Source organism: Trachinotus anak, unplaced genomic scaffold, assembly GCF_046630095.1.
Source record: "Trachinotus anak isolate AG129_WGS33_773 ecotype Australia unplaced genomic scaffold, CSIRO_AGI_Tana_v1 ptg000009l, whole genome shotgun sequence".
Classification (NCBI taxonomy): Eukaryota; Metazoa; Chordata; class Actinopteri; order Carangiformes; family Carangidae; genus Trachinotus; species Trachinotus anak.
In genome coordinates this window covers 14247258-14264853 of record NW_027273860.1, presented here as the reverse complement: position 1 = coordinate 14264853, position 17596 = coordinate 14247258, and the positions used below count along the sequence as shown (strand labels likewise).

Sequence of the window (17596 nt, the reverse complement as noted above, 5' to 3'; positions counted from 1 at the left end):
GCACGACGTGTGCACCACTGATTTGTGCTCGGCTGAGAACAGGCTGTCGCTCCTGGTGACAGAGGAGAAACAAGAAGGAACAAGGTCGTATGTATCTGTGTTTGTGTGTCGTGTTTTCATACCTGTCATTATCAGATACGTCTGTAGCTCCAACTTTAATACAAACAGTGACGCGTGTCGGTCTTATTGTAGAAGCCGGTTGAGTTTATTCAGCAGCAGCTCGCGTGAGCCCTGCATGTGTAACAACAGCGATGCTAGTCCGTGCTCCGGCTGCTCACTGTTAATCTTATCTACCGAGCCAGACAGGCACAAAGCAACGGCTTCTGATGAGTCCTGCTGAGTGTCGGCGGGAAAACTCGCCTGCTACTGTTTTCAGGTTCATGTGAATTCAGTGGTTAACTGTGCAGATTCAGTCACTCACACGCTGTGGCCCCGACAGGTGTGCAGCATGTCTGTGGACTGGGTGGGATATGGATACGCGGCTCTGGTCGCATCCGGCGGAGTGATTGGTTACGTGAAAGCAGGTATGTGTTGAGCTCGACAGGAAAGTGCGGCGTAAGGTTACAGAGACGCCCGCTTGTCCTGATCTCTCATGGCTACAACTCCATTTCAGCAATCTTTTGAGTAGATTTAGGATGATAATCTCTGTCTTGTAAAACGGAAAAGAAATCCATGATCAGTCCATGATTTGTTTGCATTATAAAATAGTAACTTTACACACCAGTTCATGCTTAACTCTTCAGTCCTGTGGATGTCAACTGCAGGTGTTGACTTAGTGTCTGTTGTTTCTTCAGGCAGCGTCCCCTCCCTGGCTGCAGGCCTTCTCTTCGGGGGCCTCGCAGGTGTTGGTGCATACCAGATCTCCAATGACCCTAATAATGTTTGGGTGTCCCTCGGTTGGTACTATGTTATCTGCTTGTGGGCAAAGGGGATAAAGAGTTTCTGAATAACAGTGGTAGTCATAATTCATCCTATTTTTTTTTTTTTTCCAACATTCACCAAGATGTCATACCACATGCTGTCTTCCAGCTACATCAGGAGCTCTGACTGGCGTAATGGGAAAGAGATTCTATGGATCCAGGAAGTTCATGCCAGCTGGCTTGATGGCTGCAGCAAGGTATCGTACTGTATCCTGGGTGAAGTAACAGTGATCTCCATTATGGATGACTGTAACAGGATGTTAGCTCTATGGAAGGAGTTTTTTCCACATTTTGTTATGTTGCAGCCTGATGCTGAAATTGTTTGAATTCATTTTTCCCCCTCATCACTCTACACTCAATACCCCATAATGACAAAGTGAAAACAGAATTAGAAAGTAAAAGTTGAAATATAACACGGACATAAATATTCAGAACCCATACTTAGTTGAAGTGGGTATGATGCAACAAGCTTTGCATACCTGGATTTGGGGATGTTCTGCAGATCCTCTCAAGCTCTGTCCGGTTGGATGGGGACCATCAGTGGACAGACATTTGCAGGTCTCTCAAAAGATTTTTGATTAGGTTCAAGTCAGAGCTCTGGCTGGAACATTTAAGGACATTCACAGAGATGTCCCAAAGCCACTCCTGCATTTTCCTGGAGTGTGCTTAGGGTCATTGTCGTGTCGGAAGGTGAATGGTTAGCCCAGTCTGAGGTTCTGAGCGCTCTGGACCAGGTTTTCATTGACCTTTTCTCGGTTCATCTTACACTCAACCCTGACCAGTCTCCTTCTCCCTGCTGCTGAAGAACACCTTCACAGAATGATGCTGCCACAACTACGCTTCTCTGTTGGGGTGTTATTACACGGGTGATGAGCAGTGCCAGGTTTCCTCCAGACACTTAGAATTGAGAACAAACTGTTCAGTCTTGGTTCTGTCGGACTAGAGAATCTCGTTGTTCACAGTCTGAGAGTCCTTAAGGAGGCAGGATCTCAAGGACTCAGCCAGAGCAACGATTGGGTTCTAGGTCACCTCTCTTACCAAAGCCTTCTCATGTTGCAGTTTGGTTGGACAGCAAGTTCTAGGAAGAGTCCTGGTTGTTCCAAATATCTTCCATTGAAGAAATATGGAGGCCACTCTGCTCTTGGGAACCTTCATTGCAGAAGAAATTTTTTGTAGCCTTCCACAGATCTGCGCCCCTGCAGGCAGTTCCCTTCACATCACAGTTTGGTTTTTGCTCTGATACGGGTAGTAAGCTGTGAGACCTTATACGGACAGGTGTGTGCCTTTTTTTCAAATCATGTCCAATCAATTAAATTTACCACAGGGGGGGCTCCAATCACAGTGTAGAAACATCTCAAGGATGATCAGGAGAAATCTGAGGCACCTGAGCTTAATTTTAAGTGTCATAGCGAAGGGTCTGAATACGTCTTTCAATGTGTTATTTTTTTCTAAATTTGCAAAAATTCCCAAAATTCTGTTTTCGGTTTGTACTGAGAGATGAGGGGGAGAAAATGAATTTAAATGATTTCCCATAAGGCTACAACAAAATGTGAAGGGGTCTGCACACTTTCTGAATGCACTGTACTGACTGATAGGATCAGTAAACATACCCTTACTGTGAAACCCAGATGATCACTCAAACACAAAGTGACTCAAAATCTCTACCTCCTCTCGCTAAAAGTCAAAAACAGGGATGTGACACTTTCTACTTCTTTGATGGTCGAATGTTTTCTCATTCCAGTCTCCTGATGGTGGGGAAGCTCGGTGTGGCGTTGCTCCAGAAACCCCACGAGTCCTGATGGAGTGAAGATTCTGATGTGATGTCCTGTTTCTTCTGTTTCAGGAGCAACCCCGTCAACTCGTCATTCACTGTTGAACGCTAATGTCATTTTTGAAAGTATCAGGATGAAATATACTACTTTGTTTATATAATAGGAATGGGTGTCTTGTCCTTTCTTAAATGAAATGCACTGTGAATTTTAACGTATTTATTTGTATAAAAGGTTTACAAAATGTTCAGTTTATGCATCGCTTAACAGAAAGACGTTTGCTTTACAATATTCAGAGTGAGTTGATGTAATCCTTGTTTTAGCCATTACACTGACAACGTGTATCAGTCACCTACACTATGGTGGTGAAAAGCAGAGAGAATGCAGCAGTGCAGGAACAGCTGATAAAAGGCTGTTGATGTTTTGTGCATGGGTAGTGAAACAATACTTGACAATAAAAACTAGAGTTTAAAAAAAGAAGCTATGCTACATTCAAATCCTATTCAGAGTGTTCAAACAGTATAACACTAACAGTAGAATTGGCTCACACTGGATTCTTCAGGAATACAGTGGGATTGTCTTGCAGACAGTGTTGGTTTAGGGTCATGGCAACCTTCATCTCCAAAACAGAGATTCCATGCACATGTCAAGTTGGTCTTACATGCATAAACATGAAAAATGTCTCTGCAAAAATGTGGGATGTGTCGTGCACATCTTGATGTAGTTTGTCTCAGGAAACACGCAGCTTTAATATATTTCCTCCAGATTTGAGTTGAAATTCTGCTCATGATTAATTGTGTCAGTCAAAGTTATCTATCTATGGGAACTCTGCCCAGCAGAAGTTGTTGCACTTTTTTCACCGGACTACCGATTTCCACCATACTTGGATGTCCAGTCCACCCTGCCGTGGACGGGCTGTACGGTGGGAGCTCTGGTCAGGAGATTCCCAGAGGTTTTCCCCAGAGCTGAGTAGCTCCCCTTCATCTGACCCCCATCTCTCCTCCTCTTCCAGCCTTCGTAATCTGGAGGAACATGCCAGTTCATCAGTTGGTCTATCTCTAATAAATACAATATATACTAGGTCTGTCTTCATTAATAGATTTAATGCAAAAGAAAACAATGAAGGACAGCTTTTTCCCCTCTAAATTCTTAATGATTAAAGCCAAGACCATAGAATAACAAAAAACCTATATGAGAGAATGAAAATACCTTCATTGGTTTCACTCAAAGATGAGTTGGATATGGGCTTGGGCTTTGCAGCTTTTGGTTTGTCTTTTTTATTATCAGGAGAAGAAGAAAGATTGACTGAAAGAGTGAAGAAAGGGGAGAGAGCAGCACCAGTGAATGAAAACTTAGATGGAAATACTTGTGAGAAAGTGGAGGCTGAATACAGAAAAGGAGCCATAACGGTCAAGTATGGGGCGATCACTCAGGGAAGCAGTTGTGCTTACAGATTACAGAAGCAGTATTCACCCAAGAATAAGATTTGAGCAGCAGTGCAGCAAGGATGGAAATTAAACTGCCTTTATCTCAGAGCAGCATGAATTTTTAAAGTTATCTAGCTCAAGTATCTGGAATCATTTTGTTGGTTTGACATAGATGAAAAAAGTCCTTACTCGTGTGCTGCCCAGCCAAAGGAGCGAGTTGGATCCTCTGCCCCACTGACCCCACCTCTTTCTTTTGGAACGAAGGGATGTAAGCGCCAGAGAGGTTGTACTTGGTGCTGACAAAGTTCCCTATAAGAGAAGGAAGACATAGCTCATGGGTCTGTATTGTGTGTGTGTGTGTATTTTGTTGTTACACCCTTCAGGTACCCCCCAGCACATGCTTCCATTCAACTTAATATAAGTTGCAATAATGTGTAACATTGAAAAACACAAAAACATACAAATGAAGATCTAATAGATGTTCTCACACATACACACACACACTGATAATAAGAAGTTGTGTGATTGTGTGTGAAGCAGCTACTGCTTATGCAAAAACTACAAAGCACCCAAACAGATGAATAAGGCCAAGTGATTGAAGTCATTCAGCTTCTCATGTGTCACCATCGATCTGCTTCACCAGCAGCCACAGATGTTATCAGTATAATTAGTCAAAAGCCTCATTGTTCCCTCATGAAGGTGTTGTGCTTGTAGTGCAATTTACCATCTATTTAGCAACTGGAGTTCTTAGTTCTGTGGTTAAACTGTGTATTTACACCCTCGTCTCCCGCAGAGCCTTTAGCAGCCGGCTTCTTTCACATGGTAAGTCGCTGGTTGAATACCTGAGGGTCGCTGCATCAGCCGCCATGCTGGTTGTTAGTTTATCTCATTTTAGCTTCACATCTATTCTAACGCCAGCTAAGATGTTTGTAGTCTGATATCTCAATTTATATCACTGCTTTCAGGTGTTAAACACAGCAAAACAGTTCACAGGGAGCCATTTCAATGAAGTACCTTTGGAGAGATCAAGTTTCTCCAGTATTCTTTCTTTAACAACAGTTTTCTCTGGCGGGCTATCCACAGACTTAGAGGCATTTTCTTCTACTCTCACAGCTAAGAAGTGGAATCCGATCATGCAATCAGAGAAGAAGACAAAATAGAAAAGGATGAGAAGACAGAGGAAAACAAATATGATGAACATGTTAGCACTGATGGCTAAAGATTCCTTGAGTAATGAAAGATTATATTCATGAGTAATAGGTGAGTAGAATCAAAACAAACTTTGGTGTATGTTTGTGTGTGTGTGTGTGTGTGTGTGTGTGTGTGTAAATGATGAGGGGTGGGACAAATGAGCAGGGGGTGCAGTTGAGGAACATTTAAACACTTGATCTTATATCGACAGTCTTAATCTCATGAATAAGCAATGGGGAGGGAGAGACAAGGTGAAAGAAAGAGACAGAAGCGGAGAGGGAAGGAGGGAGCACAGCGGGGACCCATATTGTGTGTCTGTCTACATGACAAATGAGCTTTAGAGCTCTCCCATCTCTAAATTCGCAGACACTTAGGCTCACTCCTAACAGCGCTTTGTCCATGGCCCCGTAACTACTGATCAGGAGACATTAGCTGCATCATTATCATTTAGAGCTTTTGTGTCACAAAGAAGAAGGTCTCCTGTTATGTAACAGTAGATGACACTGACAGTTGCCAGGTTTCCACTGCCTGGCACAACAAGACAAGTCACAGTGTGGGCATTATTTATATCACTGTAGAACTAGCTTTACTTTCTAATTTTAAACACCATGTGTTAGCTGGATTATAGTTACTCTTTGATTTCTTTAATATGTTTGTCAACTCTGGAAACCCAATCCCCCTCCACTGCACACTCCATCACATCTCTGAACTGTTACATTTTATGTTTATATTTTAACTTTTATCTCTATAAAATAATTTCTTATTCTCTATTCTTTGCTGTTACATTTCCGTTCTTGATGGAGCAACTGTAACTTAAACCAATTTCCCCCAAAGGATCAATAAAGTATTCTGATTCTGAACACTTCTACATTGGACGTCAGCGGTGCTTACCTGCGTTGTTTCTGGCGACCGATATTCCTCCTCCAATGGGAGCAAGTGGTTTGTTCACAGTGTTTGGAGAGTTCTCCCACAGATCCCGCAGCGTCATACCACTCAGCTCCTTATCTCCCGAGGAAGTCTGACTCTTGCCGATCAATCCTTGAAGCAACCGAAATAATGTGATGAAAAATCAAGGGTACAAATGCTAAAACTGCCTTGCTGTGCTTGATGAAACAGATCAGGGAACATACATGAAACAATGCTTCATTGTTTTTACTTGAGTCACTGTAATGCTAAAGTTAATATCACAATAGAGGGCATCTAAGTGAAGGAACAGCTGGCAAGCCGTACAAAGAAAACAGCTCTGATGCCTGTAATTCAACTGTGTACACTGTACGAAAAATGATGACTTTTAATCAATATGATAATATGCTATTTACATGATTTACTCCTGCACTGTTACTATGATGATTTTTTTGTGTGAAATTGATTTAGCGTTTGTGACCTTCTCTTGAGACAGTAACAACCATCCAGGACAATATCACACAGGAAATTTGTTATACAATCTGTTTTTCAAAGGGAAAGCCATGCTTGTCAATAAACCACATGATATAGAAAAAACTAGAATAACTAGAATTTAGGTGTATGCCTGTGGTACCAGCCAAGTTGCAGAAAGTACAGTCACACTCTCTCCTTCCTGAGTTACAGCACTGAATGATGGGTATAAAATGTCAACACTTCCTCATTTTATCCTGTTAGACATCTGTTGTATGTGTTATTACATGTGTTGTAATTAGTGTATGAATTTGTGAATTATGGCCAAAAACGTGTTTTCACCTCTAAGTGAATGTTTGTGCCGATGAAATTCCCTCTGGGCGTTCCTGATTTATCACATTCACAACAACATGAGTTCACAGTGACCCTGACCTTTGATCTTTAGCCACCAAAATCTAATCAGTTCATCCTTGAGTGCAAGTGAATGTTTGTGCCAGATTTGAAGAAGTTCCCTCAAGGCGTGACTGAGATATTGCATTCACGAGAATGCGACATGCAGACGTACAACCCGAAAACATAGTGCCTCTGGCTCTGACTGTCACCAGCACGGAGGCATAAAAACTTTATAAATATTTTTCTTTTGTGACAGAAAACTAAAGAAAGTTACAAAATTGCTTGTACTACACCAAGTTATGGTGACCTCTTTGATAACAATAACTCGATTGGCTGTTCCATGCTGACTTACCAGGCAAGTACCGTGACTGGCTGAGATAGTGCTGCCGAGCAGCAGATCCTGGAAGATTGTAGTCCATTTGGCCTGTCTTAACATTGTTGGGTAGCTTGGTAACTGTGCTGAAGGCATACAGAGGCTTCTGCTCCTTGGGCCTGAAAACAGAAACCAGACACTTCAAGGTCTGTGTCCAAAAAGGACTTTGTGTGTTTTTTAGAAGTGTATCACAATAAGTCTTGAATGCGAGTCCTACTCCCATCGGTGTTGATAGATTTATACATTTATGGAATAATTTACATAGATAGAGCCAAAAAAATTGCATGTTAATATAACCTGTTATATAACCTATACTGCAACATGACAGGCTCTATGGAAGAGGACCTGCTCTCTATATAGATATGAAGGGCTCATTCTAAGCTAATGATAACACAACAATTCTTAGTTTCAGGTGATTAAACACTAATGAAAATATAATTATGAATTTTATATTCCATTTCCAATAGAATAGCACTTACTGTGAGTGGTGCTCCTTAGGGCTCCTCTCCTCCTCTGTGTTCCCCAGGCTAGGTTTCTTGGAGTTGGAGGCAGCAATTTCTGAAGGGTCGGACTCCTCCCAGCTGTCTGCGTTCTTGGCCATCGTCTGGCCCCAGCGACGACGGCTGCTCTTCATCACCCCCATCACGCCAGCACCAACACTGTTCTCACTGCCCAGCGATGCTGCTTTCTGCAGAAGATGACGATACAATACATGTCCATGCAAACCGTCACATTTGGTTTCTCCATTTACTCCAGTACTAACTTCACTCCAACTCTCTGCTGCAATTTTTAATCCTCAGAAGAAGACAAAACTGCCCTGCAAAGTCAGGGGCCAGACAGATTCTGAGTGTTATTATTCTGGCATATCCTGACAAGATGTTGCACAGTGTGGATCTGTATAATGTTAGGTCATTTCATTCCTTCATTTGATTTGCACAGGGACACTCACTTGGGGCAGGGGGATCTGCTGAAGAGGCTGATGATGATGATGCTGCTGCTGCTGCTGCTGCTGCTGCTGCTGCTGCTGATGATGATGATGATGATGATGATGATTTCTGAAGGAGGGTGTGGAGGCTTTGGACTCCGAGGAAGACTGCTGGGGATCAGTTTTGCTCTCCGAAGTCTGCTTCTGAGCCAGTGGCCTGGCTTGGACTTTCTTGACGTCCTGGCTTTGAGGACGTGGCCCCAACACTTGGCCTACCTGGAAGTACGGGTAACGCAGGGCCTAGCCAGAAAGAAAGGAATACAGATTGCTGTTCTGTTATATTGACTGTTCTGTGAGTTTTGTTTTCAAACTCTTTCATACTTCAAACTCTTCATGCTAGAGTCAAAGATTTATTTAAACCCTGAACACAGAAGCAATTTGGATCAAACTATTGTATAACTTGTATGGTCAAACCTGCAGGGAGGTTTAATCCTGATAACCATAGACACCAATAATAACTTGACAGCAGTGGCAGGAGTATGTTATAATGATTAATAAGCTGTGTAGACTTTATTCCATTCATGAAATGACTGTATATGTTTGTTGTCAAAGTTTTACAAGAAGCAAAAGTCTTTTGATGGAAAATCCTAAAATCAGCTGTGCATCCTGCACCTGGGAGTTTTGTAAATGGAGAATGGAAAAAGATTGTTTCCTCCTCAAGGCCCACAGAGTAATTCAACTGTCTCACTGTCTAACTATAGCCCCTTGTACACAGCCTGTTTGTATTGCGCCATTATCACCGGGGTGGCATTATGCCGTTGTTTGGTTCAGTGAAAAGACGCAAAGCTGACATAATGGAGGGTTTTCTTAACAGCAATATATCAGGATCTCTATCTAAAAGGCACTTGTGCAATCATCATGTGTCGTGTATAATATGTACAGCATACGTGACATGGAGCACACAGGCAGGGGTTCAACATTTTGCAGAGGCAGGGGGAATAAAGTATGCCTTAAGCTCTTCTTAAAATGACTGGGATTACAAGGCTAATGCAATCTCAGTATTGGAACTACAGATAATCTTCATATAGTGATGAAGGCTGCACTGTGATGAAAATTCATTCTCTGAGGACAGGTACACTTTTTTATGTCTAATCTAAAAGCATGACAATTAATGTACATATACTGAAAATACTGACTACTTCCCAGTAAAGGGTATTTACACTGGACAGACATGACAAATAAAGCCTTGACTCTTATATCCAGACCTTGAGGCTCAGTCTTGCCTACCTGGACGGCAGTGGGTCTTTTTTTGGGGTCCCACTGCAGCAGATCCTTCATCAGGGCGATAGCCTCATTGCTGGCATTTGGGATCAGCGTCTTCAGGTGGGTCGGCACACACTGGGGGAAGCGAAAGTTCATAGCAGAAGCTAGTTGGTAGCCCTCTGGCCAATCCATCTAATGGAGGAAAAATCAGATGATTGCACATTATTATGTTGATTAATCAGATTGAAATAGAGATTAATAGATTTTGTTTTGCTAGTGTTTATATTTCAGTCTTGAAAATGTTTGATATTTCATAGATTTTAAAAGGCTCATGTATCGTTGGCATGGTAACCTTAGCGATCATTGTCTTGGTAAAAGCAAATAGCTTATTCCACACTGTAGAAGATGTCAATCAAATAAAAAAAATGGTGGGTGGTGTCAAAGTTCAAGGACCTTATCGCAGGTCTAGGTTGGATATTTCTGTGTCACTTTGTCCTGTGACAGTATATGACAAAGGCCTCCTCTGTGTAGATCACGTATAATAATACAGAAGAAATCCAACACCACCTTAACGCATCTGTTCGGCACAACCAACTAATTTGATGAAAGAGGCTCAGGTGCAATTATGAAATACATCATAAAAAATGTATATCCCCTCATCAGACTTCTCGTGTGCACTACCCTGTGTACCCAGAGCCTCAGAACCCATGCACCCATCACCAATGTAAAGTACACATCAGTGGCAGTGAATGCCTGCCCTTGCGGTTGAGGTTACATGCTCAGTTCTTGACCAGGTCACACCAAAAATAGGCTCTGAAGGATTTCTGCTTAGCAATCAGAGTTAATAGTGATGGATTTGGGGAAAGCCTTTGAAATGAAGTGGCACACTTAAGCTGCTTTACACCACAGAGGGAGGAACACTGCTTTTAGCCTACTTTTTATGATCAACATATTTACTCTAAATATATTTCTTCCTGTCACTGACAATTTCATACCATCCACATCAGCACCTGACAAGTATCAATAACTAAAGACCTGAACTGAGGTCAAGCATTTCTGTTTCTTCTCACTTTTTTGACAGTGCCCAGGACTTGGCAGATCTTAAAGATCTCATCCACCTCACTGTTCCCAGGGAAAAGAGGTCTGAGTGTGTAGAGTTCAGCCATAATGCAGCCCACAGCCCACAGGTCAATGGGAGAGCTGTAGGTTAATGACCTGAGCAGGACCTCTGGAGCTCGATACCTTGACAGTAAAAAAAAATACAAGACAGCACTTAAATAAACATGTTAAAAACTCAAACTGAAAACTGAGGGATAGACATTCTTTTTGATTTTAGATGGCGACTGAAACTATACTCACCATCTGGTTGATACGTAGTCTGTGTAAGGAGGTTTGGAGCGGATCTCTCTGGCCAGTCCGAAGTCCGCTATCTTGACCAGTTCTGGACCCATGCACAGCAGGTTCTCTGGCTTCATGTCTCGATGAAAGAAACCTGTACAACAGTTAATGCCAAGCTTTTAGTCACTGAGCTCAATTTGCAATCATACATAATTATTGTGCAGTAGTATTTTCCATTTACTGCAAATGTCGTGTAAAATTCAGACAGAACTGCAAAATAGAAAAAAAAAAACGTGAGGAGCTGCTGAATAGGTTTATATTTGTGTGTATTCACGGCGTATTTCACAACAGCATTTTCATTTTTTACAGCCAGGGCCAAGTTGCTTCTCTAACCTTGACCCAGTTGTTTTAGTTGACAAACTTCAGTAGGTCATCAAAGTGACATTATATAAAAATCAATTTAGCCAATGCAAAATAGTTGCATACGAAGGTGAATTGTACAATTGTCAAACACACCACCCAAGCTAAAGGTCAAACTACTTTTTGAACAAGGAAGGATAGACAGAGTAAAGCCTCTTACCATGCTTATGTACAAAAGCCAACCCAGACAGCACTTGAAACATGATGTTCCTAATTTCATTCTCTGAGAACATCTTATTCTCTCTAATTGGCAGACGAAAGAGAGAAAAAGAAAGGAAATAGGGATAAAAGATAAAGTGAAGAAAAGCAGTTACAACCAGTTAAAAGTTAAAGGAAAGAAAAGTTGCATGCACTTCTATTGGATGTGTGGACGCATGGGTGTGTCAGCGGGCTGTGGATGTTTGTGTACTTGGACTTGCTGATGCACAAGTTTGTGCATCAGCAAGTCCTTGAAAACTTGCAACCCGACATACGAGGTATCCACACATTCATCAATTATAGAAATGCAGACCAAAGCGTTAGATGAGGCAGTTATGGAGGGTTCACAAACTACAAGATTCTGATCAATTAATCACCAGTTGGGCTTCAGGCTGAAATTTACAGTTTTCAAATTTACTTTATTTTGACTCTATTTTGAATCTTGCAGTATGCGACCACTCTTATGCACTCGCAAGCGATGAAGAGAACACGGTACACCTACCATGTTTGTGAATAAAGGACAGGCCTTGTAATATCTGAAAGCTTATGTTTCTTATCACTGACTCAGGGAACAATTTTTTTCTGTAAACATAAAATAGATACAATTCTCATGATCTTGCACACATATACTAACTAGTAAAATATGCTAAAAAACAAAGCATATGTGAAAAAAAATAAAACAAAATAAATAAATATATGTGTATATATATATATACACATACACACATACAACCACTAAACTGCTGTAAACAAGCTGTGAAACATCAGCGGCTTCCCTGACTCATTTGCTTTTTCCTTTCACAAACAACAAACACAGGTGTGTACATGTGCAGTGCACACCTGGGGATTCCAAACTAGCAAAAACACAAGGACCTCCCCGAGAGAAGGTGTTAGTCTGGTGGCAGCAGCGTACATGGGGGAGCCTCATGCAGTGCAGGGGCACACTTTTGATACATAAAATATCGAAACCATTGAATCCTATCCTGATCAGCCTTAATCACGTCTTTTTGGTGACACATTGGCCACATCAGGCCTGCGACCCAATGGGGAATCTCCTGACCAGATGCTAACATCTGGAAACTATGTGTTGTAGTAATGATATAAAAGCAGTGTTATGCAACAAAATGTCCAAAATTTTGTATTATACAATGTGATATTGCGCTCCTTACCTGTCCTTCATGAGCTGGTAGAGGTTCTCCTTCATGTACTCAAAGACAAAGTAGAGGTGATCGTTCTCTCTGATGACCTCCTTCAGCTTCACCACATTCGCATGGTTCAGCTTCTTCAGCGACTGGTGGGACACACCATTGGAAAAGGTAAGACAGATCGTGCTCAGGCATAATGTGTACATTATTCATTGAGCTATTGCATAGCTTTGTTCTGAGCTGGCATTAAATGTTTACAATTATGAATCAGAAATTGCCAGAGAGCGGGAACACTGTCTATCAGTTGAGAGTAACGTAGTAACCGAAACAGTGGTTCTGTATAAGCTTCAGGTGCTAAAAGGCACAGCAAAGAGACTGACGTTTACTTATGTGTACACCATGAATAACTTTATTTTCAGTGTGTGACATTTACAGCATGGGTTACATAGTTAAATTGTAATATTATAAAGTTTAAACACAAAGGAAGCTCGCTGGACAACTGTGACTGGCAATAGTGTTCAAAGAGTTATTGTGCGTTATTGCATAAATCCCACAGCAACATATTCTCACTGTTGCCAGTTACTGGAAGTGCAGCTTCCATGAGCTTCCAAAGCATCACCGTCCTTACCTTCACTTCTCGCAGGTTCATACATTCTTCCCATGAATAAAACTTCCTCTTCATCCTATGAAACACAGAGACAGACATTTTTAAAAATGACACATCAGATATGTGTGTATGTTAAAAGATATATAGAATAAGATGATTGCAGTTTGTTACACCTAACACACAGGGGTGTGACTAACTGTGCAAAATTCTTTTGTGTGTCTGCATCAATAATTTAGCTCTTTTGAGGTGTCTCTACAGCTCATTTCATTTCATAAGCACACCTGCAAAATCTATATATTGCAAAGTGGTATGAGTTGATATTCTATACCTTACAGAGATCACCACTGATTTTTTTTTGACAGTGATGCCTTAAGTTGTTTGTTTTATCACAGTTTGCGTTGCTATGTACATTAAAACCACACACCAGCTGGTATACGGGGGCAACCTTTACGATGGCTTATCTACCCTGATCGGCGTTACCTCTCCCTCCCTCTGGAATTACGTAAGAGTTACAGAACGTGCACATATCTTTTTCTACTCTCTGTGTCCCTGCCAGTTTCGGTCGTTCCTTCCACAATGTCAGCAACCCGACACACACCCTCTACTTTCACTCCCTTTCACCGTCACCACATGTATTGTCTTGCACAGTAACCAAATGATCAACTAGCGGACTCCCCGGTTTCTCATCTATTATTGAACCCTGCTGCCATGCTGCGGAGACAAAGGCATGAAAGCTAGTTTGTTTGGCTTGGTGATGGCAGGAAACCAGTAGTACATGTTCTTTCATACAAGTTCTTTCAGTATGATATTTATCGAAGGTATAATATAAGTCCAAGTATAATTTATTAAGTAAGTTCTTGTTTTTGAATATTTAGTACATCTGCCTTATAAAGCTGTTTAGTTAGGCAGTAAATATTAAAAGAGACATTAGTTTGCAAGGTTTTGTAACAAAGTTGACCTACATTTAAATTATAGTACAGAATCGCCTCTCGAAATGTACTTAACTTAAATAAAGACATAATATACTCTGCGTGGTTGAGTTTGGAAATTCAAACATCACATTTTCTTTCATTTAATTTCTCACTATTTATATTTTGATGACATTTCGGGGATGATTGTTGTTGCTTTTATGCAATATTTAATTTAAATTTTGGGTATACAATGTGGACAAAGTTAGATTCAAGCTTGTTCTTTTCACAGGACAGTATAATGTAAAGCAGCCTTAAAAACTAAAGAAAGACAACAATTGAACTATTTCACAACATTAAAAATAACCAAACTCACCTTAGCCAAGATTACACTTTTCATGTTTTATATATATTTATATATAGTCAGACTCTAACAGTAAGAGACAATATTTAAATCTTAAATAAAAAAAAAAAAAAAAAAAAACAATTTAAATGATCGTCCTCACCTCTTGATAGCCACCAGTTCTCCGGACTCATTGCTTCTCCCCATCAGCACACTGCCATAGGTACCATCACCGAGCTGCTTCAGGGTGGTGTAGCGATTCATCATCTCTTATGATGGTTTCATCAGCTTTTTAACTTTCCTAATGTGTGAAACAAGCTGCGGGAACACCCGTCTGACTCGTTCATCAAATGTATTCCCTATTTCCTGTTCTGTTCAGCTGAAGAAAAGTTCTGTCTTTGTTTCACCAGCCTCTTCTCAAGAAGAGTTCAGCTGTGCTTTCCCAGGAAGAAGGATTTTCATTTGGCCCGGTGTTCACCATCTTGCAGAAACTGATCCATTGTTGGAAAGGTTGGATCCTGATGATGTAGGTCAGCCAACAGTCGACACTGCGCATTTGCAAGCCTTCAGCGACAGGAAAGAAATGAACATCATCAGCGAGAGACACAATCATTTTAACTCCAAATACACAAAATCACACAAAAACATACCAGGTATTTGTCTTACCCCTGAAAATCCCTGCAAAACTGTCTGTTTTAAGTGATCTGAGGACAAAGGAAAGCTAGAACCACGTCTTGTTTTTTTTTTTTTTTTTTTTGCTTCATGAGGAGGAGTAGGTGCGTGTTACACTAGAAGGAGGCTCCAACATAACCACCCAAGGGAGATGACATAGGCAGCCCTTGTCAGATTAGGCCAACAGGGATGTAAATAGGATGTTACATCACTGTCATGCTTACCGGCATCCACTGCCTTCCCCAAGCACCCTGCCTGGCAAGAGGATTTGACTGACGCCACAGGCCACAGTGATCACACTGTCGGGTTGTACATTCAGCCAAATACATCTCCATAAGGACGTTTTAAAATAACAGATGCTGAAGTGGCAATGACATACCTTATAGGTAAACATAAATCTATAGACTCCAGATTTTAGGATATGGTTTATAGTACACATAGGGATTCATTGGTAGATTAATGCAAGTGTTCACCAATTATTCCACAAGATAATAGTCGCATTCATTAAACAGGTTGATCGTGAGTTGTGAAATATGAAAGAACATTTATTTTCTGGTGATGAGAAGTTATAGAAGTGAAACTGTGACCAAAAAGTAGCTGGAAAACTCTTCCTTTCTTCAGCAGTTCACAGAAAGTTTCTCCTGAGCGAGCCAGTTGACACAGGTGGGGCTGGTTAAACAGCAGTTGTCAAGTGTGCAGCTGCAGGGCTCCACTGAAAGACAGCATGTATACTCTGACATTATAAGGATGAGGAGATGCCAAGGAAAACCAAGCATTTTCTTTTTGAATAAACAAAGGTTAATGGATATATTAGTTTCAAATAATAATGAACTGCATACCAAAATTTTAAGCAATATAAGCCTAATGCTTTTGAGTATTAGGGCGCAAGGATTTGAATTCCATCTGTGAGCTATTTTCATGAGACTTTAGCGAAGGCTGGTGAACGAGCACACTGACCTGCTGTATTTAGGTTACAGGAAATACAGTTGCAGGTGAATCATGAGGGCAGCTAAACAAAATGAGATTAGTGTTTATTTCATTGGATGGCGCCAGGAACTCTCATCCAAAGAGAATGTCCAAACTGGATTTATCTCCATGACTCCTGATAATTATCCAATGAATGAATGAGTGTGATTAACATTCAAAGTTTTGTTGCCCTTTTTGCACACAGCATACAGACTTCTCAATTTTTTTTATTTTTTTTTCCCCCCACTGCAAATTGGAAAATGGCCTTTCTAAACAAAACCCTGCTTGATATCCAAGTCTCGCTGAGATAATAAGCAATAAGAGAGGCCAGCCAGCGGACTGCTGGTCTGCACTCAGCTTTCACATATGGCAACCTGCTGTGGGGGATTTAAAGGGAATTAAGATTTGTCCACGCAACATGACATTAGGGAGCTATTCAAGGTCAGCTATATGGAAAACACGCGTGGACGCTAACTTGATGGTTGAAAAGAAACAGTCAAATTTGATCACGTGAAATGTGATCACCTGGTAAAAAGAAAAAAAATAAAATAAAATAAATGTGCACTTTGCTTCCCATAACTAACTCTTTTGACATAGTCTACACCTTCCACCACGGCTGCCCACGAAACAAAAACGCTGACCTTACACTATATCGTGATGGAGAGTACAAAATACTGTAAAATGAGCGGTGTAGCTTATCAGACAATAATAAAAAAAAAAACAACAGCAGTTGACATTTGTTGCCGACATGTCAGCATTGACAGTTCACTTCCTCAACCATTGTGTGCCAGCCACTTTTTCCTCATCTTCATTCCCCTCTTCCTCTCAGTTTTACACTCACCGATCGGGGGGGGAGCTCTTCGCCCCGGCCGCCGCCTGTGCCTGCTGATGGCACCGAGCTTCTTCAGATAAAATCCTCGCAATGTTTTTAATCTGCGCTCTCACGGGAAGGAGCGTGTGCGCTGGCGTGACTGCTCACCATGGAAACGTACACACAAACGCTGCCAGGTGACAAGTGGAGGTGGGGGGGGGGGGGGGGGGGGGGGGGACAATGGGGCAATGCTTTGTGGGATTTGTTGTCCTTGGAGATGTCGGCGCACATGTTCTGATGTAGCCAGCCCCCTGGTGTAGAGTCACCGAGTTAGGTTCACGGCCATCGGCTTGGCAGTCGCTTGATGTCTTACCTGCATTCACAAACTGTGGGAAACTTAAAGAATAAATGTCACCTGTGTGCATCTTGTCCTGAGATGCTCTGGAGTGCAGCGTCTTCTTCGCCGCGCCTCCGAGCACCACTGAGCTCATTACTGCGCCCCGTGGCCCGCTGGTCCTTTAAAGATTTCTGAGAACCGTGTTTGTGGTGAGCG

The 17596-nt window shown here is 41.5% G+C and overlaps 2 protein-coding genes across 11 annotated transcripts; one reads left to right on the top strand and one right to left on the bottom strand.

Annotated features, from left to right (window-relative positions):
• Window positions 1-2858, top strand: tmem14ca (transmembrane protein 14Ca). 2 transcript variants are annotated; one of them, XM_071485507.1, is made up of 5 exons: window positions 1-84; window positions 440-524; window positions 795-896; window positions 1030-1117; window positions 2662-2858. In XM_071485507.1, exons 2-5 carry the CDS (start codon window positions 449-451, stop codon window positions 2717-2719), a joined length of 324 nt encoding a protein of 107 aa, XP_071341608.1. In that variant the 5' UTR covers window positions 1-84; window positions 440-448; the 3' UTR covers window positions 2720-2858. The 2 variants fall into 2 exon arrangements, with proteins under 2 accessions (XP_071341608.1, XP_071341610.1); XM_071485509.1 differs by having other exon boundaries at window positions 15-87.
• Window positions 2859-2893: 35 nt separating this feature from the next.
• mak (male germ cell-associated kinase) lies at window positions 2894-17412 on the bottom strand. 9 transcript variants are annotated; one of them, XM_071485497.1, is made up of 16 exons: window positions 17074-17412; window positions 14758-15158; window positions 13365-13419; window positions 12761-12882; window positions 12094-12173; window positions 10995-11127; window positions 10706-10877; window positions 9660-9827; window positions 8397-8672; window positions 7927-8135; window positions 7427-7566; window positions 6199-6345; window positions 5131-5229; window positions 4306-4425; window positions 3899-3994; window positions 2894-3711 (listed from the first exon to the last, which is right to left on the bottom strand). In XM_071485497.1, exons 2-16 carry the CDS (start codon window positions 14859-14861, stop codon window positions 3554-3556), a joined length of 2079 nt encoding a protein of 692 aa, XP_071341598.1. In that variant the 5' UTR covers window positions 14862-15158; window positions 17074-17412; the 3' UTR covers window positions 2894-3553. The 9 variants fall into 9 exon arrangements, with proteins under 9 accessions (XP_071341598.1, XP_071341597.1, XP_071341605.1 ...); XM_071485496.1 differs by lacking the exon at window positions 12094-12173 and adding an exon at window positions 11554-11636; XM_071485504.1 differs by lacking the exon at window positions 3899-3994.
• Window positions 17413-17596: the final 184 nt, after the last annotated feature.